This window comes from Pinus tabuliformis, chromosome 1_2, assembly GCF_031772625.1.
Source record: "Pinus tabuliformis cultivar Carrire ecotype Pingquan chromosome 1_2, CPIR1, whole genome shotgun sequence".
In the NCBI taxonomy this organism is placed as follows: Eukaryota; Viridiplantae; Streptophyta; class Pinopsida; order Pinales; family Pinaceae; genus Pinus; species Pinus tabuliformis.
Genome location: NC_142298.1, coordinates 295,402,457 through 295,427,414, shown reverse-complemented (window position 1 = coordinate 295,427,414; position 24,958 = coordinate 295,402,457). Strand labels below are relative to the sequence as shown.

The 24,958-nt window shown below is 37.2% G+C and overlaps 1 protein-coding gene across 2 annotated transcripts; it reads left to right on the top strand.

Moving 5' to 3' along the window:
• Positions 1 to 527: 527 nt before the first annotated feature.
• LOC149205506 (casein kinase 1-like protein HD16) lies at positions 528 to 12,267 on the top strand. Of its 2 annotated transcripts, none has more exons than XM_089395087.1 (16): positions 528 to 778; positions 989 to 1,114; positions 1,275 to 1,348; positions 1,548 to 1,617; positions 1,810 to 1,865; positions 1,978 to 2,049; positions 2,146 to 2,240; positions 2,507 to 2,573; positions 2,716 to 2,845; positions 2,935 to 3,153; positions 3,611 to 3,723; positions 8,050 to 8,191; positions 8,393 to 8,483; positions 11,204 to 11,361; positions 11,496 to 11,684; positions 11,766 to 12,267. In XM_089395087.1, the coding sequence occupies exons 1-16, from the start codon at positions 560 to 562 to the stop codon at positions 11,823 to 11,825; spliced, it is 1,881 nt and encodes a 626-aa protein (XP_089251213.1). In that variant the 5' UTR covers positions 528 to 559; the 3' UTR covers positions 11,826 to 12,267. The 2 variants fall into 2 exon arrangements, with proteins under 2 accessions (XP_089251213.1, XP_089251212.1); XM_089395086.1 differs by having other exon boundaries at positions 530 to 778; positions 8,050 to 8,224.
• Positions 12,268 to 24,958: the final 12,691 nt, after the last annotated feature.

Below are 24,958 nucleotides of genomic sequence, written 5' to 3'. Positions count from 1 at the left end.
AATCTTTTAAAAATATTTCAATTTTATTTTTATTTTTGTAACATGACAACCCAACACCTCATCTTTTGGCTTATAAGTACGGGTAAGATATTATGTAAGACTCACAACCTCAATCACAATTGTCTCATGAAAAATGAAGCATGTCCCAAGTGGTATTGGAATCCACATAGGAAGGATAACAATTATCCTCTTAACAACTAAAACTAGAGTCAACTTACAAAAGCACCTCAAACTCTAAATATTATATTATCTATTCTTTTATATAATAAAAGATATAATACTTTAGTAGAAAACCTATCATGTACTTTTCATGATCCATGGATGTTAAATAGGGTAAATTAAACTAGAGTCAACGGACAAAAACACCTCAAACTCTAAATATTATATTATCTATTCTTTTATATAATAAAAGATATAATATTTTAGTAGAAAACTCTAAATATTATATTATCTATTCTTTTATATAATAAAAGATATAATATTTTAGTAGAAAACCTATCATGTACTTTTCATGATCCATGGATGTTAAATAGGCTAAATTATGGGGATTTGAATCCACATGGGAGGAATTAGATCTGCGAAGAAGCTAGAGCCACCCCACGTTGAGATTTTGCCACCTGCTGTCCAAGTTGGAGCTGAGCCGGAGGTCGAGGCCGAGGCTGATTTGGATTTGTTTATAAGAGAAGAAGTTGCTCCTCAGAACCCGAAAATGGATGACAAGAGTGCTGACAAATTAGTAGGGGAAGAGGAAGGAAGCATTACACCTATTCCACAGGAGGTATGTATTCATTTATCCCAATCATATACATCTTATGATAAAAATACTGAGGCAAATGAAAATGCCTTTCATTGAACACGTGATTTAACCATGTTTTAAATCAAGATGGTATGGCTAGAAATGCCAAATTACTTCAAGCCTCTATGGAATTCTAGTTTCGATGAGAATGTTACTGATTCAAACTTCATTCTATGTTATTTCAACATCCAGGTTCAGTTGGGAACTTCTCCAGTGTACAAGATTGAGAGGAAGTTGGGAAAAGGTGGCTTTGGGCAGGTATATGTTGGCCGAAGGCTAAGTGGCGGCAACGAGCGCACGGGTCCAGATGCTGTGGAGGTACTTATTTAATGTTTGCTCGAACAAAGTCAGGTGGCCACTATTACTTTTCTTACAGATGATTTTTTTTCCAATGTGGTCTGGACAAGGGTTTATTTGTTGAATTAATGGGTTCATAGAGATTGCATTTATGAAATTCAAGAAAGTGTGTTTTTATTAGGTTGCATTGAAGTTTGAGCAACGCACCAGTAAAGGCTGTAATTACAGTCCTCCATATGAGTGGCAAGTTTACAAGTATGTATCTAAATCCATCATCATGGACTTTTTTTTTATTAGCTATTCTACCTGTAAAGGCTGTACTATTGGCCCTACTTATGAGTGAAAAACTTAGAAGTATGTATCATTAGTCCTTGTGATTATCATGACATGATTCATTAACTTGACAAGTATCTGTATTCAGTTTCATGCTTAATTTATCATCGTGTTGCTGCAGTACACTTAATGGTAGTTATGGATTGCCTTCGGTACATTACAAAGGGCGTCAGGAAGATTACTATATTCTGGTATGCGATAATTCTGGATATTTTCCATATTTTACTGAACACACATGTAGATTACTAGTTACATGGTATGAAGTCAGCGGAGTGTGACACTAAAATATTCATTGTTGTATGCTGATGGAATATTTGGAAGCAGCCATGTTCTAGCTGCTGATAAATCTTGATTATCTAATTATTGCAAACAAAATTTTTTAGGCAATGGATCTGTTGGGGCCCAGCCTTTGGGATGTATGGAATATGTCTGGCCAAGCGTGAGTTATAAGCTATGTTGGGGTTTTCTTTTCAGATTTATGATTTTGGGCCAAACTGTTTTTATTAATACAATTTGAGTTAACTTCTATTGGATAACATTATGTGAAACAGAATGTCTACCGACATGGTTGCATGCATTGCTGTGGAGGCAATATCAATACTTGAGAAACTGCATTTAAAAGGGTATGCTTGTTTTGTTTAGTAGAGGTTTGTCTTCACTATGAATCTTTGTTGCGGATGGGATGTTCTGAAATGGTTACCAAATTTTGTCTGTTTTAGATTTATTCATGGAGATGTGAAGCCTGAAAAGTTTTTACTTGGCCAGTCTGGAACTTCTGATGAGAAAAAACTCTTTCTGATAGGTCTTGCCTTGGGTGAGTTTTTCAATTTTCTCGTCTATTCTTGTATAATTGTGTAACATAATAATCTTGTTGACTTGAATGCCTTTGGCTGGATTGATAAATGAATGCCTTTTGACTGAATTGGTATTTATCTGAAGCATGGCAGAAAAGCTTTCTGACGCTTGTTCCTGCCTTTTTTCCTTAATTTTTTTTTAATTTATATTTATCACATTTCATTGAAAAACTTCTCCACAACCATTTGTGTATTGTCATCCACGCTAATGCTTTTCTATTCCCAGCGTCAAAGTGGAAGGATACATCATCAGGTCATCATGTTGACTATGATCAACGGCCTGATGTCTTCAGGTTAGTTTCTTAGCTTTCGCATGACAGTACTTAAGCTTGTTATATTGTATTTAGTTTTATTCATTTCCATTTATCTGGTTTTATTTTGTGTATTGGATTATATTAATTTTATTATCTTGTAAATGTCCATGTTTCTATTCAGAGGTACTGTTAGCTATGCGAGTGTACATGCACACCTTGGGAGAACAGGAAGTAGACGAGATGATCTAGAGTCTTTAGCATACAGTCTAATATTCCTTCTTAGGGGCAGGTTGCCTTGGCAAGGTTACCAGGTACATTTATAAATTATGTTGTTCTCTGACTTGTTTTGTGGAGATTCACATTCAACGTTTTGTCTTATTGCATGTTTTTTCCCTTGTAGGGTGACAACAAGGGCTTTCTTGTTTGTAAAAAGAAGATGGCAACTTCTCCCGAAATGTTGTGTTGCTTCTGTCCAGTTCCTTTCCGGCAATTTCTTGAAGCAGTCACAAATATGAAATTCGATGAAGAGCCAAATTATCTGAAGCTTATTTCCCTTTTTGAAGGCATTCTTGGAGCAAATATTTCAACAAGGCCAATTAATACAGATGGATCTCAGAAGGTCATATCTCATGTGCTGCCCCGAGTCTCTTCAGTCAAAGTCCCTTAAATCATTAGAAGAACTTGTCTGATTTTTTGGACGTACTTAGAATATTGGATAGATTCAAAGCAATTCTTTGAAGTCGTGGAAGTGTTTGGAAGTGTCGTGAGTTGTGGATGTACTTGGAGAAACAACTAGATTGAAACTCTTTGAAGTCCTTGAGATTTTACTAGTTATAAACATTGAAGTATTATAAGTTCCATTCAATTGCTTGGGTGGTGTTGATGTTTAAATTTGTCTTTCTGTTTCTGGTATTTATTGCCATTTTTATTCATGTTAATGTGTGTGTAAGTTCAAATTTTATGTTAAAATAGGCTGGTCAAAAACATGTAGATGATGATGAGCAACCCAAGAACATATTTATTGCCATTTTTATTCATGTTAATGTGTGTTAAGTTCAAATTTTATGTTAAAATAGGGTGGTCAAAAACATGTCGATGATGATGAGCAACCCAAGAACAAGGTTCGACTTGGAACTCCAGCAACTCAATGGATATCAGTTTACAATGCTCGACGGCCTATGGAACAGAGGTAATGCTTAAAAGACTAAGAAATGAGGAAATTGAGATTTTTATCTTTATTGTCAGTGGTCACTTATCAATGTAGCAGAAATTGTCCTAGTTATTGATATATTCATGTATTAGCTGTACAAGAAAGCAATAACCATATGTCAATGATGGAGGTTAGAGTAGAATAGAGTATTATTATGGGATGATATCCCACCAAAGGAATATGCCACCACAGAGGGGAGATATTTTAACAGTTCTAGCAATAAAAGGGTTATGCTTATGTGGGTCAACCCTATGTAGGCTTTCCTCATTTAGTAATCTAGCGCATGGTCAAAATAACCTCTGAAAACCTCTTTATAATGCAGCCTGAACAATTTAAGAGCAGAGAAACCATCATCTCAACAAAGACAGGAAGAAATATAATTGAAAAATGCCATAAATGTGTGAATTTTTTTTTCTATTCTTATGTTGAGTGCTTGCTCGGTATTGTAGACAACAAATCTTTTTAGTATGTTGTGGTTCCCCAGAGTTTCTAAACAATCGTTGTCCGACAAGAACTTTAACTTTATCAATGCCTAGTATTGCTCCAAATTCCCTTTTTCAAATCCCCAATATTTGATATATGTTGGAATACATGGTTGAAATATATGAGCTTTTCTGTAGTACTATCTGAAATATTCTTTATTAGCTTTACTGCAGTCCAAGCCTTGCCAGAAAAAATATACTAAAAATTAATTTACAAGCGGATGCCTGCAAGGGTGAAAAACAGAAAATGGATATAGAGTCTAGACATTATTGTGGAAAGTGTAAGAAGCTAGAAAAGATTGTTGCTAAACTTCAACATGACATACACACATTTGTGCTCTTTGTTCAGGTAGTTAATTTGTTGCGGCATAATACACATCAGATGCATACAAATGCACAAAGAAATCTCTATCTCAGGCCCAAAGGACAGGAAATATTTTGTTGAGAGTATGAAGCCATTGACCACATTCACTCACTACGCTACTACTAGGAGGCCCTTTGTTGTTCTTTGAAAGCCTTTTGTTGCTCATGGACTTTCGGAAAGCATTTCACTTTGTTTTGAGAGGCTTTTCTCCATAGTGTTATGTGACATTGGTATTTCAAAGACCCTTTTGGTGGCCATTTGAGATTGAATGAGCTAGTACCTTGTCATCTTCACTCTGCTCACAACCTTTTGGACTCCATTAAGAGCACCATTGTGGTCAAATAGCGCTGCTGCCCCTCATCAACTCTTTATGGGATGATTCTAAATTGGTGAGCTGGAGTACTTTTTTTAGCCGACACATAGGGGAGGGACAAGTGCCTTCTACACTACATCTTGTTCTCCCTGCTTTTATTTATTGATGACATGATCCTCGCAGGTTTCACTTGAGGAGTCAAATTGGTGCGCTATCCAACTTCTGTGACCTTTGATAGTTGTCAGTTAACTTTGGTAAAACTAATGTCATGATCTACAATGTATCATGCTCTCTGTAATTGGATTAAGGTTAATATGGATCAATGTTTTACAACTCGGACTCGGCCGAGGATCGACTCCGACTCGGACTCCGACTCGGCCGGCTCGATTTCAATGACTCGGTCGTTGTAAAAAATACATTAAATATTTATTTTTCTTATAAAAAAACATAATTTTAAATATTTTAAACATAATTTTAAAGATTTTCATTCAAGTTTCCAAACACACAACATTATAATATACATGGAAGACAACATATGATCAAAGTAGGCTCATGAACCAATCCATTATATCAAAATGGTACGGTGGTACCCAATGGCAATAGTAAATACATAGTCAACTGTAGTCTGTCATACATGATCAAAGACTCGAGAGTCAAAACAAAATACAAATAACCAAGGAGGCTAGTAGCTACTGCCAGAGGAGCCAAGATCATCTCGACCAATCTCTGGATCATCATCATCAGAGTCAGACAAGGGGCCCCATCAATGACCAGTACTGGCTACTGCTAGAGTTGCCAACATCATCTAGCTCGGTGTTACTTGGGAGCAGGAGCGGAAATGGGGAGCGAGAGCGAAAACGGGAGCAGAAGCGACATTTTCAGAAGCTCCAGGTTTGAGAGCGAATCCCAGAGGAGTTCAACAACCAATGTCACTAACATCAAGGTACACAGAGGGATTGGTGCTCTTGATTAAATACGAGTTCCATACCCTAATACATGACAAAATTCAATGGAAACATTGCAATCCTCCAATCCTAAAACCCTGGAAAAATGATAAGTCTGCTGGATTTTGAATGAAATCTAAAATTCTACTTTCTCCATATGAAATCCAATGAGGCTGGAACCACTCTTAAACATCCTGAGTCATTTCATGGTAATGTTAAAAATTTAAGTAAAAGGATGAAAATGAAGATTAAGGAGAATGTCACTTTTACTTTAAGAATTTAACATTACCATGAAATTTGAACATCATATCAATACTAGGAGAGGGGAATGGACCCCAAATAGCACTTAACCAATTTAGAAAACACTTTGGAGTCCCCAACAATCAGCCAAATGTTAAAAAGTTAAAAAAAAAATAGAAAAATCGTTGTTTCTTTGGGTGACTGGCTGAATTTAATGACTCGGCCGAGAAGATGTGCAAAACGGCCGGGTTGACCGAGTCATGACTGACTCGGCCGAGTCATGCAATAACTCGGCCGAGTCAGTCATGACTCGGCCTCCCGGACTGGTTTTTCTACCAGGTCACTCCTCAAGGCTTCAACTCGGTTTGACTCGGCCGTTTCGGTTTCGAAACGGCCGGTTTGTAAAACAATGATATGGATTACACATACTTGGCGGTTCAGTTTTGAGGGCCATGGTTTTGTTTGAGTTATGCTTTCCAGCCTTAACTTAACGAGGGATATGGTTCGTTTGCTTGAATTGAAAGATGACACCTTCAATGTCACTTCTAGGATTTGTTTGACCATCATCTAGGCAGAATTCGGAGGCCATCCTCAAACTTGACTTCTTCACAAAGTTTTGATCCTTGGAAACCGTGATCGGTAGAGATAGGTTCTCCTACTTTGTTCTCTTCGAAAGGTATAGCCTCCATAGCAAACTTTGGACAGTTCTTTCTAGTTTTGGGAAGCTTCCTTGTTGCTTAATTTGGCGGTCATTGATATTGATGAACCTCTGCCTTTCAAGTTCTCTTTAGATGGTCCATTCCTACCCTCTAAGTAGGCCTGAACTATCTGATTAAGAGGATATCTACAGTTTATACATCCAGGTCACTTGGACAAACCCACTAAAGGATTTAGCCCTATGGTGGCATTTTATTTTGAGAACTTGATGCATTATGGGACAATCATATTATCTTCCTTACAAGCAAACATTGGATGCATGATGTTGGGACTCCAATTAGGTCCATGTCAGGAATTGAGATAAATCACCACATTCCACACCTTAAGAGGACTTGTCATCTATGTGATTTACATGAGTTTGAGTTGGAGGAGCACCTTATTTTCAGATATCCCATTCTTTTAGTTCATTCACTGCCCTTGTCAAGGATCCAGAAGTTCCCTCTCTACAACCTTTTGATATTTGAACTACTACACACCTATTTCTTTTCACAAGTGAGGCTTAAGGGACAAATTGATGGCCTTGCACAATCCTCACCAATAAGATTTGATTTGGAGGAACTGCTCCATCATCCCTATTAACATGCCTATTCGTGGTGGCATAAATAGGAATGTGAGGCCTAGATCACATAAGACACTATCTCAGTGAGACTTCCCTTGGATAGATAGATCATCCTCTCTCCCTCAAATGACATCATTAGGAACGATAAACCTCATCAATTTAGGGCTCATACCAAGATTCACAGCCAAGCCATGTCTGCCCTGAATTTTCTCAGATGACATCATCAGGCAATGCTTTTGTGACTTTGTCCCTTCCTTGTTTTTTATCACTATTCTGCCCCCCTCTCTCATCCTGCCTCTTGGCCTAGCATGCTGTCGCAGCAACATTGTATGCATTGCGTGGTTTGGTCATTGTTTTGTATCTTGACTAATTAACAATGAGTTCATTCTCTGTACTTTTGCCTCATTGACCAACTTTGTGGTTGCTTGTTGGACATGAATACAGTTGTCTGATCTTATCTCTCTTGGTCTCTCTCTCTCTCTTTCCATGGATGTAATAAACTCTTACAAGGTATTCCATATACATACTGCAATGGTTGCACTAAACTGCAACATAAATAAACCTATACTGATATACCTTTTTATCATTGATTAGATGTATCTTAAAGTGTTTATGCCGGTTTAGGACCAAATTTCAGGTCTTCAAGTTTTCTTTTGACAATAATGAAATTTATTTCCTTATACCAGATACCACTATAATGTTGCTGATGCACGGCTTCATCAACATGTTGAGAAAGGGAATGAAGATGGGTTGTATATTAGCTGTGTGGCTTCTTGCACAAACCTTTGGGCTATCATTATGGATGCAGGCACAGGGTTCACTTCTCAAGTATACGATCTATCTGCTGTCTTCCTTCACAGGGTTTGTCATCATATTTTGTAACTTACTCTGTTTTACATTTAGTTCTCATGATCCTGTTGTACGTAATTGAGAATTGAGATCAAATCAATGTGCTGTTTTTAAACAAAGACGCTATTCCACAAATTCTAATTTCATGCAATTGACTTGTTTATGTTGCTTTTATAACAGGATTGGATTATGGAACAGTGGGAAAAGGATTACCATATCAGTGCCATTGCTGGTGCTACAAATGGCACTTCTTTGGTTGTTATGTCCAAGGGTAGGCTAAGCATTTCTTATTTGGGTTAGGTTATTATTTTGTGCTATTGATTTTCAGTTTTGTCATGTTGTATGATATGTCCATAAATTTTAGGAAAATAATACTTTTCTGGTGCTTATGTCCAAGGGTAGGCCAATAATTTCTCATTTGGGTTGGGTTATTATTATTTTCTATATATTTCTATTTTTGGAATGTACTATGATCTGTGCATTTTAAGGAACATAAGATTTTGTGTCATTGGTTTTGTCTAGGTGGTGAGTAGTTCTATTGTTGCGTGCCTAATCACAACATACGCTTAAGGTTAGGGTCTATGCATCTTATTATTATAAAAAAGGTATCCCCTATGTTATGTATCTCTTTATGCTTATCAATATAACAACCACCTTCTTGCTGTTACCCATGGAGATATCTTCCTTCATTTTTTCAGATCCGCAAGTGTTATCCTATTGTTGTGTGTGCAGGTGTCCCCACTATTACTGTTTATGTTTGGTTTTCCCACTTTCTGCAAGTGCTGTCCCATTCTGTATACAGGAATGCAAGAAATGCTATCTGAGCTGCAAGTGCTGTCCCATTCTGTATACAGGAATGCAAGAAATGCTATCTGAGCTTCAATTGAGGTTGGCTGGTTCTTTCTTTACGAGAAAATTTAAAGAGAAGATAAAATGGCAAAAAAATAATATAGTGTGTATCTAGGGCTAAGTTTCAAGAATTCTTCAAGTTCTTTGTAGACAAAATCAGAGATAGGTTATGGCTGCAATTGAAGGGCAAGCAATTCATGGATTGTGCAGACCTTGAGCTGTATATTGAGTGGTATGGGGGTTTTTACAGATGAGGAAGTGCCATGTGGTTTGAAACGAAGATCTGCAAGATGGCTATGAAGTACCCATGTTGGGATGTGGATTTCTATTGAAGAGGACAAAGCAAAAGAGATGTCCCATAAGGTTGTGGAAGAAAGAGGGGAATTTCAGAAGTCCCAATTCTGCAATAGCAAATTATTGCATGTGTTGAGATGGTGGTGTTAGCTTTACTCGAGGCGAAGACCAACCTCACTTATGGTTATTTGTGTGTTTCTAGGTTTGGCTTAAAGTTGGCCTAGTCACAACGCTGAATTAGTGATCATAGTGGGCTCATAGCCCATATTGAAGAAACTGCCCTACCCCTTGAGCTCTGTATAAATATACAATTCACCTCTCACATTTGCCACATCATCCTGATCATTTATACAATTGACTTATTCTTTAAAACTACGGGTAATATATCAAGTGGTTTTCTCTCTTTCGATGGTTATTGTTGTGAATCTCTATCTCCATAATTGTTATGGTTATGGGTATGGCTCTTTCTCTCACTCTACAGTGCACTTGTGCTCTTTGATCTTGCACACTAGTGCTGCTTCATCGTCTATATGGGCAGAGGGATGAATCACAACAACAGTGGAAAGGCAAATCTGGTGGACCAAAAGGTGTTTGAAGGGCTCTCAACTTGGTATGAGGTTCTGGGCATGCACGTGATAGTTGATAACAAGGTGTAGTTATATGGCAAGGCGGAAAGGCCATCCATGGCCTTGTAGGAGGTTCCATGCGTTGATGCAGAAATTTTTGGGTTGTCAAGATAGATGTATTGGAAGATTCCTAGGTGAGTTGAAGAGGGGCAACTTTTAGGGCCATCAGGAGTTTGGAGTGGAAGATTTCTATATTGGGTATTATGGAAGGGCATGTGACCCTTTTAACTCAACTGTTATAGAGTTACTTTTTTGTCATAAGTGATCGAGGGTTCAAAAGTTGTTGTCTATTTTCGAGTGTCTTTATTGTAAATTGCATGCCACAAGTTATAAAGGCACTTAATGTGCAAAATGTATGCCACTTGCATTGTAAAGTGAACTTTTCAAAACTTTGAGGGCAAAGTTTTCGCTAAAGTGGAGGGCATGTTGTGTACCTAATCACAACATAGGTAATATCTTTGTAATGAGGTCATGTGTATCACAACATAGGTAATATCTTTGTAATGAGGTCATGTGTATTAACTTTAAAGGCTCCCTTTATATAATGAAGGCCTAAACATGTAACATAAACCTATATGTTTAGATGTTATAAATAGGGGTTTTCTCTCATCTTACGTATCTCATTATTTTTTTTTAATTTATCAGCCACCATCTTCAATTTGTCACTCAGAGATGTCTTACTCCATTTATTCAGATTAGCAGGTGCTATTCAACTCTTGGGTTTCTAGGGGCCCCCCATGGTTACCATTTATGCTCTTTTATTTCCAGTTTATGCGTGTTCTGTCCCAGTCAACATCTAGAGATGCAATATCTCTCAATATCCAAACTGGATATAATTAAGGCCGTACAATTAAAAGGGGACATGAGTTCTTGTCCATGGTTCAATTGTCAAGTTGGAAATCAGCAATAATAGTGTTGCTTTGTCCTAAGTAACCAAAGAGGAGGCCTTGCTCAGAGTTCTTCAATAATCAGTTGCACAGCCTGTTTTCTACTCAAATTATTTTGTCTTAGAAGCCATCTTCTAAGTTGTTACTGCATTACAATTTTGAATATCTACTATTGTCGTTCATGTTTTATGAGATGATTTTCTTTTTGGCTTCTTATTTCCAAGTAACATGAGTGTGATTGTAGATATTTTTAGTTAAATTAGCATCTTTCCTTCAATATTTTGTATTAGGCAATCATGCTGACAATGTGTATTCATTATCTTAACCTTTACAAGGAACACCTTATACTGAGCAATCTTATAAAGTCAGCGATTCCTTTCCTTTCAAATGGATCAGTAAAAAATGGGAGGAGGGATTTTATGTCACGTCAATGACAACTTCTGGGAGTCGATGGGGTGTGGTTATGTCTCGTAATGCAGGATTCTCAGATCAGGTTAGCTATATTGCATTACTGTTTCCTATGTTGAGATTTCATGTGAAGAAAAGGTAATATTGCTTTATATTTTATTGCATTCGCAGCTCAGAATTGTTTGTTTATCGCTAATATTGGTGATTGTTGCTCTGTAGGTTGTTGAACTTGATTTTCTCTATCCGAGTGAAGGCATTGTTAGACGCTGGCAGAATGGTTATAGAATAACTGCAACTGCTGCAACCTGGGATCAAGCTGCTTTTATCCTGAGTGTGCCAAAGAGGAAACTAACAGATGAAACACAAGAAACACTTCGAACATCAGCTTTTCCTAGTACTCATGTTAAGGTGACTTGAATTACTAAATAATTGTGTTCTTAGAGCAACTTTGATTGTGTGAACTAATTCTTTATTGATTATGTTTTGCAGGAGAAATGGTCCAAGAATCTTTATATTGCTGCAGTTTGTTATGGACGCACAGTATCCTGATCTTATTTGTTTCATTGGATGCTGTATCTCTTTTGGTAATTTCTGAAGCACTACACTGGTTAGCAATTGCATATACATGTGGTTTAGTGCACAAGATCCTGAAAATGTGGGGATGTTAACATCCCTATTTATTTTGAAAGGTGCCATATGATCTAGTACTAGCAACGTCCTTCAGGTTTTGTGAGGTTTTGTGATTCTTGGAAATGGCCAAAAGAATCCATTAATTTCTTCTAGCGATACTGAATGCTACAATGGTTATAGCTTATTGAGCAGGTTATTTTGCCAGTTTTCATAGGAATTCTATTTTCTGTTTCTCCAGTTTTCAAGTAGGTTTTTATTATGAACATTATCAGCTGGAACTTCAGTAGTGCCACGTCTTTCAATTTTGGCTTTTTGGATTTGTAATCCTAGATCCTATATAGTTGAATCAATTTGCTTACTCTATGCTTCAAGTCATTCCATGTTCTTCAGTTATGTTTCAACCTCGTTTTTTTTTTAAGTATGCTATGGGCAAGATGTTTTCCAACTTTTTTCAGTTCAATATTGGAAATTTTGCTTTTTGTGTATCAAGGACTTTTAGAGAGTATAAATATGGCTCTTAAGTTACTGGAAAAATGAACTTACCAAGTTCAGGCAGTTTATTCGGTGTAGTTTCTTGAGTTACTGGAGGACTGTTCAAGAAGCAAATAATGAGCTGCAACCTTATATCAACTATGCTTTTGTGTTTTTATACTTTTATGTTAATGTTAGCATGGCATGTGACCAGATGGGAGCTGATGGCAAGGTTTTTAAACAACCTCAACTGTATGAGGTTGCTATATATGTTTTCAGTAGAGATGATGAAATTTCAGAGTAATGTTTAACAAGTATGTTGGGTAGTAGCCCAACTTGGGTTTCAATAGATGTACTTGCTGCAACATTGATTTAATATATTGTGACATTTGTAATGCTTTCCACATATATGTATGTTATTTTGTTCTGCACTCTTGTAAAATCATTTATGGTAGAGCGGGATTAGGGTGACTGTAAGAACTGAAGATGAATGTTTGTGAAAAAGCAAATTCAAAGCATCTATAAAAGGCAAATTTTTTTTATAAAGGTCAAATGTTTAGTTTGTTTGCGAATATTTAAAGTGACTATATCAGGCATTTGGAGAAGGCCGTTGAAAGTTTATGACAATATAGAAAATCTTTCATAATTTACATGTTATTTGGAGACAGATTTCTAATTGTTTGCAGGCAGTCTTAAATTGTTTTCAAATATTTTGAAGTGTCTATTGGGCATAGGAGAAGGCTGTTGAAAACTCAGGAGAATCTAGAACAGTCTATGGTTTACTTGTTTTCACAATCAAAAATAAAAAATGGGAGTGGTTGTGAACTCATTTGGCTACAGGCAGATTTGAGGACATGAATGCTGATAGAGATCCTCGTGAAACAGGAGTAGACCAGTTGTAACCAAAAGAAAATAGTAGTAGTTTTCACATAACAGAGGCGGCATTGAATGTTGAAGAAGAGAAGGGAGTGATGTTTTTCATGGAGGCCTACTGTTGACAGTGACTAAGATGGAGGAAAAGGTAGTTACACTTGATTCACTCATCTATGAGTAGATTGCATGAGGTAGGAAAATGTCTTTTGAATTCAGTATTATGTTTGTTTTAAAGAGTCATAGAATCTGCAATGCATTAGTAGAATTTGCCTGCTAGGGCATCCATAATTATGCTTGATACATTGATGTGGATGTGGAAGGTCATGAAATAGTAGAGGATGTTGGATTAGAAACATTCATTGAGAAGCTCATATTAGTCAGACATTGTAGCCAATTTACCAACAAAGAACATGTTGAGCAATGGTCTTGAGAGGTCGTAGATGCCCTGGCAGGCTGCAGAACACATCATTGGAAGGGCAAATTTTTGGATAGCAGATCTGGAGGTGTAATGTCTTAGATAGCCTGATATCATAAGCAGGGCAAGTTGTCGAGTGATTTGAAACTGGAAATCTACAATGCACAGGGCACATGGAGTTCAGCATTTTGTGACAACAATTGTAGGCAAACACAGCAACATTGCATTAAAATATTAGAGAAAAACCAACAGAGACTCTCATTTGATTTAGATGGATCAAAGTTGTGCTCCCGAGGGGTTTTTCTTATTCTCGTTTCCTTTTATTTAGGTACAGAAGTTGGAAAGTACAAGTTCTTGGGATGGCAACATGAGCTTGCAAACTTCAGTTTCAGGCCAGGAAGGTAACTTCCAATTGTGGTTTTGCATTAATGTGAGCATCATTATATACATGAAGAGGGGTGATTTTGGGATTGAGATTCCAAGGTTTCTTCCTGTTCTAACTATTCAAATTTCTTTGTTTACATATTTGCACATTTTTGCTCAAAGCCCAAGGATTAGGTGTCTGACATCTCCCCTTATTCTGAAGGGGTGTTTGTGAGTTCAAGCATCATTCTGAATCATCAAACTTTTCTCTTCCAAGTGTTGGTGAACATGCCTACGATTTGCTAATTTGTGGAACAATGTCTTAGATGAATAGTCTCGGCTTCTACATGATGTCAAATCAAACGTTTCTTTTGTAAATCTTCAAGAATTTTCTTGATCTACACAATCTTCTTGTTGTTTCTGCAGTTGCCACATATTCTGCCTCTGTTGTGGAATCTGCTGGAACTGACTGTTTGCCTGGCCTCCATGAGATAGATAAGACTTTCCACAAGCTGTCTATAATTAGTTGCATCCTCGAGTTCATTTCCTTATTTAGATATGAGCTTCAGATTTTGTTCAATAGGAGTCCGCAAAGGATTGCACTAAACCATGTCAAAATTGTACAACAATTCTCCAATGTACCTCTTTTGAGAGGAATATATTTCTTGGATGTTGGATCACTTCAATGCCCATGTAGTAATGAAGATATCCTAAATTTGTCATCTCAAATCCTTTCTTCAATTCTCTCTTTATGAATGCAATATAATTTTCTTTGTTCGATGTTATCAACACATCATCTACATATACAAGATGTGACAAATATAAGTTGCATCATCAAGTTCAAAGTGTTCGAAATTTAATTTCAGAAGATGCTCAGTCAATGTTTTATACCAGGGTCATGGTGCTTGGTTACAAGGATTTGATGAGTTTGGGTACTTTTTGTTATTGTCCCTTCATAACAAAACTTTCTGGTTGAGACATGAAAACATTTTCTTGCAAGTCTCCATTCAAGAAAGCAGTCTTTACGTCCATTTGATGGACTTTCAATACATTTTGAGGTGCCAAGGCAAAGAGACTCTGGATCGTGGATCGTGGCCCATTTTGCTGTGGGGGCAAAGTACCCTTCATAGTCGACACCACCTTTTTGTGCAAATCCTTTTTGCATGAGACTTGCTTTGTGCTTTCCAAGTGATCCATCTTATTTATCTTGTCCTTGAAGACCCATTTGCAGCCAAGACACCACCTTTTTGTGCAAATCCTTTTTGCATGAGACTTGCTTTGTGCTTTCCAAGTGATCCATCTTATTTATCTTGTCCTTGAAGACCCATTTGCAGCCAATTGGTTTGGTTCCAAATGGAGGGTCCACTAGTTTCCATGCTTCATTCTTTATGAGAGCATCATACTCCATTACTTCTTTCCATTAATCATGAGAAGCAATTTCTTTAAAGGAAGTTGGTTCAAAATTTGTAGACAAATGTATGTCACAATCATAAGAAACATCCATTTTATCAACCGAATCAAAATCATCTACATCACCTCCATTTTATCCGATGAAACTTCTAGTTCATGACTTTCTGATCTCAATAGGGTGAACACTTTCTAATGTTTTGGTGAGCCATTTGGGGGACCTTACTGAGAAGGTCAGAGTTGCTCTGTTGATTGAGTGGGGGATACATCAAGGTTTCGCCTTTCAATCCTCTCAATCACATCACTTAAAGGGGTCTTGCTGATTTGAAGTGGTTGGATTTCGTGAGGGGGAGATGGTGCTTCAGAGGGAAGTTTGTTCCTTACATTTACATACGTCAGGTTTACCTTCCCTCAGTACCGAGACATGGACATTGTACTATGAATATGAAGATCTAAAACTCACAATGGAGTAGGGGCAGGCTACGTCCTGCTCGACCCCAAAGGAAACAAGTTCCTGATATCGTGCAAGTTGGAGTTTCAATGCACGAACAACACTACAAAATACGAAGCATTGGTGCTCGGCCTCAAAAAGGCCATTGACCTGAAAGAAGACTGCCTGAAAGTTATTGGGGACTCAGAAATCATTACAAGACAGGTACGCAATACCATTTATTGTCTATCACCACACCTCAAGAATTACCAGCAAGAGGTATGGCGTCTCATAAATTCATTTAAAGCTTTCAATATCATTTTTGTTCCTAGATTTAATAATGCTGCTGCTGACACTCTAGCTAATGCTGCAGCCAGGTTCACACCCCTTAGAGACAGGTTTTCTATTGAAATTATGTATAAACCAGTAGTGCTTGACAACGTAACTAACTTGCGCATTTTCAATGATGACCAATAAATTCTGGAATTCATGACAAATGCGGAAGTGTTCACAGACACAACTACCGATGAAGAGGAACACGAGAGATCGCTACAAGAGGAAGCAGGTTCACGTAAAGGAAATCCATTACCTAAAGGGATAGTGACACTTGAGAAATTGTTCGACCTCCAGGGTCGTTTCAAAGGTCCTCCAAAAACCAAAACTCATAGTTCAACTCTCTCGCACGAGCAAATCAACCTCGAGACTGAGTCCGACCCCAAGTATGTCAACTTGGGGGTAGGGTGCACCCTAGAAGAAAGACAGGCATTCATCAACTTATTTAGAAAATATTATGATGTTTTTGCTTGGACATATGATGATTTGAAGACATATGATACCCAAAGCATGTCATCCCTACCAAAGAAGGGGCCAAGCCCTTTCAACAAAAATTGAGGAAGGTGCATCCCATGTTGGAACCTCTCATCCAAAAGGAACTCAAGAAATTATTGTATGCTCGCATTATATTCATAGCCAGGCACTCCACATGCGTATCTAATCTGGTTCCAGTGCGTAAGAAATCGGGGGAGACGTCTATGCGTCGATTTCTAGAACCTTAACCGAGCCTCGGATAAAGATAACTACCCGATCCCCTCCATGGAACAAATCCTCCAGACCATTTCAGGATCTGAAGTTTTCTCCCTGTTAGATGGCTTCTCTAGTTACAATCAAGTTCTAGTAGCCGAACCGGATCGGATCAAAACAACATTCCAAACTAAGTGGTGGACGTTTGCGTTTCGTCGCATGCCTTTCAGATTGATAGACGTCGGGGCAACCTTTCAGAGCAATGGATATCGCTTTCCGGGGCCTTATGGGTCAAAGTGTGGTGGTCTACCTGGATGATGTCACCGTCTTTTCAAAGAAAAGGAGCGACCACCTCCACCACTTAAAGCAGATTTTCGAAAGATGTCGAAGTATGGGATCTCCCTCAATCCTAAGAAGAGCATATTCGCAGTTTCGAAAGGCAACTTGTTGGGCCACATCATCACCAAGAATGGAGTCGTTGTAGACCCAGACCACGCAAAAGCCACAAATTGCTGAGCCAAGCACCAAAAAAGGTATGCAATCTTTCCTCGACAAAATTAATTTCCTTCGTAAATTCATTTCAGATTTTGCGCAAGTTGTCAAACGTTTATAGGACATGATAAAGAAGGACTCGGTGTTTAAATGAGATCGAGAGGAAAAGGAATCTTTTGATCGGATTAAGACAACGATCGCAAAGGCTCCATTCCTCTGCAGCCCCGATTTTAGCGAAGACTTTATCTTATACACTTTCGCCTCAGATTCATCATTGACCACAGTTCTTACACAAAAGGACTGCGTTCATGACGAAGGTTCGATATCGTTCACGAGTATAGGACTCCAAGGTGCAGAGCTAAACTATCTCGACATCGATAAGCAAGCGTACGCGGTCTACAAAGCAGTGAAACATTTTAGACCATACATCCTAAAAATCTGTGTCACAGTAATGGTCGCACACCCAGTCGTCAGATCCCGTTTTTTACAACAAGTGCTGGGAGAAAGGAGAGTCGACTGGATGACCTCTCTCCAAGAATATGATTTGGAATTCAAACCTTCCCACACTTATGAAAGGGCACGAACTCTGTGAACTGACTGTCGAAGCAGCCGATCATCAAAACACGTATGATTTGGAATTCAAACCTTCCCACACTTATGAAAGGGCACGAACTCTGTGAACTGACTGTCGAAGCAGCCGATCATCAAAACACGGAGCCTGATCAACCGACATGGAAAATTTTAGGGGCGAATGTTTGCCCTTTGGCAAAATTAAGGGGTTTTAAATTTTTAGTGGGCGAATATTATGTATCATAGTACATTTTTACAAATCGCCTCAAATATCCCACCTTATTTTAAGGGAAAGGGTAAAATAGGTAAATTTAGCCCTTGAAATTGGGAGTTACAACCTTCCATTCGCCCTAATTTTCAAGAATAGGTTTTATTTAAGTGAATCCTATGGGCCAAATACCATATTTATAAAAGAGGTATGGAAAATTAATAAAAATATAAATAAATGAGGGGTATGGTAAATAAATAAAAGATTTTTAATATTTACTCCATAAGTCACCTTATATTTACGAACACTCAAAAAAAAATATCCCACCTTATTTTAAGGGAAAGGGTAAAAAAAGTAAATTTATCCCTTGAAATTAGGAGTTACAACCTTCCATTCGCCCTAATTTTCAAGAATAGGTTTTATTTAAGTGAATCCTATGGGCCAAATACCATATTTATAAAAGAGGTATGGAAAATTAATAAAAATATAAATAAATTAGGGGTATGGTAAATAAATAAAACATTTTTAATATTTACTCCATAAGTCACCTTATATACATGCAAGGGTAGGTTTTATTTAAGTGAATCCCATGGGCCAAATACCATATTTGCAAAAGAGGTATGGTAAATTAATAAAAGTATAAATAAACTAGAGGTATGGAAAACAAATAAAACATTTTTTTATATTTACTCCATAAGTCACCTTATATTTACGAACACTCAAAAAATGCGTTGTATTTAGGTGAAACCTATGGGCAAAATTCTATGGGCCAAATACCATGGGCTAGATTATTATTAATACAATGCAAAAAAAACATTATTAACCCTAATATTAATATTAATAAAAATAAAAATGGCACATGGTATTGACCCATGGTATTCATGTGGAATGTAGCCTATTTAAATGGGGGAATTAAACCATGATAGATCCATCTTTACTTTGGATCTACTAAACCCCAAGAGGTATCAAATATTGTGATATGTAAACTAACATAGAGTGAAAAATAATTTGATCCCTCTCGGGGCTTGGTGGATCAAGAGTAAAAACAGATGTTGTATTTTAATGTATGTTAAACATTTTAACTTGGTTAAAATAAAAATCAATTATTAATTTTATTAATTCTATTAATTTTATAAATTACTAATAGTAATTTTTAAGCTCTAGGTTTATGATAACCCATGGTATTGACCCATGGTAATACCATGGTATTCATGTGAGCATAGACTATTTAAAGGGGAAATTCTATCATCTTAGATCCATGTTAATTCTGGGTCTACCAAGTGCTCAGAGGGATAAATAGGATAAATAGATTTCATCCCCCTAAGAGTGGTAGATGTGGAGTTAGGATGGATATAGGTTGGTTTTTATGATAATGAAGATATTAAATAGACTTAGGAAATTATATTGTAAAAACATCTTAAGGTGAATGTTTAAAGCTACATTTAGTCACTTCACAAAATTTAAAAAAAATTCCAATATCTCCATTAATATTGGTTTTTAACTTTTTTATGATTTAACAAAAAAAATTCAAAACAATGAAACCTTGTCACTCTTTCCGCATCATCTCCTTAGAAGATTTCTCACCATTTTTCAAACATTCTCAATATGATATCTTCATGAGAAAGTTTAGGTACTAATGTTGGATTAGTTGTTTGAAAAATAAGTTGGTTTGTACAACCTTTCATCTTCTGTGCTATTCTTAGTTTGTCCTAATGATCTGTAGGGGTTGGAGCCACTGCACCATATTTTCCTAAAAGGTGGAGATTGTTCACCAAAAAAGAAATTAATCTAATCTACATGTTACAACACTGTTAAAAAATGCAACACCTATGAGGGTAGTGAATTATGCTAATAAGCAATTTAGATTGAGAGAGACGTAATTAAATAATCGAAGATTTCCAATTAAAATAATAATAAATCTACATTTATATATTCATATATTGATTAGAAGGATTCTCACAATGGTCACTTCTTTCAATTAGATCCCCTTCAAGCCCTTGGGATACCTAATACTTTCTTATATAATATAGTTGGGGCGTGCTACTTGTTAACATGTTGGGGTAAACATACTTGATGTGTTATTTTTTTTTATCTCGCAGTTGGGGTCTATGGAATAAGAAAGAAATTTGATAACTTGAAAAAAGTGGTAGGTTGACAAAAGTTGTAGAGAAAGATTAATCTCTCCTACCTTGATAGAACTTGTTGTCAATATCAACACCTACAAGAACTTTTTTGTGGAATATTATCAAAACTAATAGAAAGATATGAAAGAGTGTATTGTAAGAACCTTGACAAACACGGCCATTGAAACTTGGAACATTGTTTGTAGGAAGAGAAAATTATGTTTCTTTTCCAAACATGTATGTTAGTATATTACAGTTTAATGAATATGTTTTCTTATTATAATATATGGTTTCATACTTTAACAAAACATTCGCCAAGACTTCACAATGTTTTATTATTCAGTAAAAGATTTGCCAAGATCTTACAAAATTTTATAATTCAGTGAAAGATTCTCCATCACTGTACAAGATAATATACTCAGGGGAGAGATTCGCCAAAAATATTATATATACATATTATATTATTGATAAAATCGCCTCCCATTTTTCGTATGTATCATGGGGATTAGCCCATTTATTATACATATAAATTTAGGGTGGTTCTTAAAATTTTCCTTGTCGACTGACCCAAGAAACAGAAGGATGTGTTCACAAAATTGAAGTGTACCAAAATGAACTCCACAACTCACACGACGCCTCATATCAAATGGTGCAAGGAAACCTTTTCAGAAATCACCACCTCGATATATTACTGAGATGTTTAGAATACGATTAAGCCCAACGTGTGCTGAAAGATCTACATGATGGGCCTGCAGGAGGTCACTATGTAGGCGACACCACGGCTCCTAAGATCATGCAGGCAGGTTTCTATTGGCCCACACTATTCAAGAACGCTCATGCCTATGTGCGGAAGTGTCCTATTTGCCAGATAAATGCAGGTAGGCAAGCAAGGTCTGCTACCCCACTCCACCCCATCGCAATTGAGGAACCTTTTCAATAATGGGGGTTGGACATCATAGGGGACATCAAGCCAAACTCGTCAAAACAACATAGGTACATACTCACAGCCACTGACTACTTCACCCGATGGATAGAGGCAATTCCATTGCGTAAAGTTAACAATGATGAGGTAATATCCTTTATTAAGGAGTGCATCATAGCTAGGTTCGATGTTCCAACCTCTCGTCTTTAATAACGCTACTTATTTTCGGCTTTGAAATTGTATGATTTTGCTTTAGAAAATAACATCGTATTGAAACATTCAGCCAACTAGTATCCTCAAGGGAACGGCCTAGCATAATCAACCAACGAAAACCTCATCCGTATCATTAAAAAAACTTTGCTTTCCCACCATCAAAATTGACACAATGGCCTCAGTAACGCCCAAGTCTGTAATACTTCTAGACCTAGGTGGTAATGCATCAGTCCTAGATCCTTCATCTCAAATTCAATTGACAACATCTTTTTGCATTCTTGAATTCTTCATTCTACACCAGTGAATAATGACGGGCTCATTATTCATGACCTTGATATGCAGATTCGCATTGGCAGTACTCTTCACGAACCCAATTCTGAGAAGATATGCATCCATTCTTGCATACCATGTCCTCTGTGCTTGCTTCAAGCCATATGGGGCCTTCTTGAGTTTGCAAACATGAGAGTCCCTGCTATTCACTTCAAATCCTTCAGGTTGTTCGATGTACACATCCTTGTGAATGGTCCCATTTAGAAATGCGGTCTTATCATCCATTTGATGGATATTCCACCCTATTGTAGCAGCCAATGAAACCAATGATCTAATGGTAATGTACCTTGCTGTAGGTGCAAAGGTTTCTTCATAGTCAATGCCTTCCTTTTGAGAGAAACCCCTTGCGACGAACCTTGCTTTGTACTTGTCTATACTTCCATCAACAACATGTTTGATCTTATAGATCCACTTTGATGTGAAAACCGATTTGTCACTAGGTCTAGGAACGATTTCTCAAACCTCATTCCTCATGATGGATTGATATTCTTCATGCATAGCTTTCTTCAAAACCTCTTCATGCTCAGCTTCCTGGAATGTAGATGGTTCAACTTCAATCAACTTTGTCATATATGCAGCATAACCAGAATACCTTTTCGGTTTCTTACTTTCCTTGAAGGACCCTTTCACAGCTTCATGTCCTTCAGCATCTTCTAATGTAGCTTTCAACCAATTTGGCCTTTTCCTTGTGGTTGGGATAACCCCCGATTGAATAGGCTCACTTGGTCCTCCTTCTTCAACATTTGTAGTAGAGTTCTCACGATGAACCTCTTCTTCTTAAAATACAGTAACTTTTTCGTCATCAGAATCAATAGGAATATCCTTTGATTTCTTGTAAGCTCGATTCTCATTGAATATGACATCCTTGCTTACTTCAATTTGTCTTCCTTCCTTTATGTAAATTCCCTTGATGCTTGTCGAGTCCAACTTCTTTCGCTTGTCTTTCGAAACATGGATATATGCTAGACTTCCAAATATACAGAGATGATCCACACTCGACTTCTTCACTGTGAATACTTCTTCGGGTGTAGTATTATCAAGACTCTTATGGGGACATTTATTTTGAATGTACACGACAGTCATCACCACTTCACCCCATAAGAACTTTCGTAGTTCTTGATCAAGGAGCATCGTTTGAATGCCTTCTTCAATTGACCTATTCTTCCTTTCAGCCAATCCATTTTGTTCGGGAATGTAGGGAACAATGAGCTGCCTCTTAATACATGTGTCCTTACAATATGCAATTAACTCCTTAGAAGTGTATTCTCCACCATTGTCAGACCTTAGAGTCTTTATCTTTCGTCCGGTTAGGGTTTTCACTTCAGCCTTGAACTCCTTGAACTTATCAAATACTTCATCTTTAGTTTTGAGTAGATAGAGCCATGTCTTCCTCGAATGGTCCTTAATGAATGTTACATAATAGAGATGACCTCCTAGTGATTTGTCAGACATGGGCCCGCATACATCAAGAATGGATAAGGTATAATATTTCTTTAGACCTAGTTTCACTGTTATGAAATGGCTTTCTAGTATGCTTCCCAAAAGAGCATCCATTGCACACACCTTCATGATCTAACTTCATATCAGGAATACCATGAACTAGTTGACTAAGAGTAGGGATGACCCTAAAATGAAGTTGCGATGGCATTGTTGAATGGGACTTATTTCCATATGACGCAAATCTTCACGAGATGGAGTGATAACCCGGTAAAGACTTCTTTCATGAACTCCAATAACCCTAGCTTTGTCAATACTAGAGTTCTTTCCCCAAACCAATACTTTTCCATCAACAAAAGCAATCCTTTCCCCTTTATCTTCTAAAAAAGAAATAGAAAATAAATTCTTTTTCAAACCTGGAACATAGAGAGCGTTGTTCAAACGCAAATGATCCCAGGCCTCTAACAACATAGAGTTTGTTGTCACCCAATTCCCCTTCATGAGAGGATGACTCCTTTGATAGTGTGTGAAGTTGCTTGCTTTCACCTGTCATGTGTCTCGATGCTCCACTATCAATGATCCATGCATTGTCATCGGTAAGAGAACTCAAGGGTAACCAAGAATCCTTGAATCTTGATTTTGTTAAATAAGTAATAGATGATGTTCTTGATCCATCTTATGTTGTGACCCAATCTTATGTAGTTCACCATAGAGAGAGAATCCATGCCAACGAAGTGATCTTCGACTTTTGTTGACTTTAGCTCTCATACCATGTTGGAAAATCAAAGATATTATATTAGGGTTTGATTCTCCTTTTTTGATAATTACTTGTGAGGGTGTTGGCTTCTTTTACTTTTTATTATCATATCTTTCATCAAGAAATTATACATGTATGAAGATCACAAAACAAGAGACACAAGATATAGGCACATGCTAGGGAAAAATCCCCCTCGAGGGGAAAACCTAATCAAGAGAATTTTTCCTTTCAATAGTATTCTTTGAGACTATTTACCGTAGACTAATACCAAACTTTCTCTCCACACCATGTCAGCCTCCCAGATCTTTGACCCCTTCCAACAACTTCCGACAACATGCAGCTTCTAGCAACAACAAAACCTTCGGAGACTTTGATCTCCCAACCCAGACCACGAAACAAAGAGAGAGAGGCACCAAAAGTTCGATTTTCCTCTTCTCTAGGGACTCCCCCAAACTTGCATTTCTTTCGTCCTCTCGGCAACAGAGTTCGCACTTCTCTAGCTCTTCTTGAGATATTGAACTTGCTTGAGAGCGAGTGATCCAAATGACTACGACCTCCTTCAATATATATGCTTCTTGTGGGTCGAATGGGGGTCCTTACGCTGACATGATGTGGAGGGTACATAATTCATAATTGACTTGATACAAAACCTTTTAACATGGTTCGAATGCCCAGGAAGGGTCTCTTTGAATATACAATGACTCTTTGAATATACAATGACTCTATTAATCCTAGGAGTCCACAATGGGGAGTGGGACTTTGACTAATATAATGATGACCCAAGCATGAAACCCATGCTTTAATAAGTCATAAAAAGTACTTTTATTTATTTCTTTGGCAAGTACATTATATAATGACTCAAGATCGTTATTCATGCTTTAATAAGTCGTAAAAAGTACTTTTCTTTATTCTTTTGGAAAGTACATTATATAATGACTCAAGTATGTTATTGAAGACTAAACATAGTTAGATTTTCTAACAATAGAGAGATCGAACTAATCAAAGAATTATTTTTTGTGGG

Excerpts from the sequence above, each read along its gene's own strand:
- LOC149205506 (XM_089395086.1), top strand. The coding sequence starts at position 560 with ATGGGAGGAATTAGATCTGCGAAGAAGCTAGAGCCACCCCACGTTGAG. Across the intron at positions 8,225-8,392 it reads CTGCTGTCTTCCTTCACAGG|GATTGGATTATGGAACAGTG; the intron begins GTTTGTCATCAT and ends CTTTTATAACAG. Across the intron at positions 8,484-11,203 it reads TTTGGTTGTTATGTCCAAGG|GAACACCTTATACTGAGCAA; the intron begins GTAGGCTAAGCA and ends AACCTTTACAAG.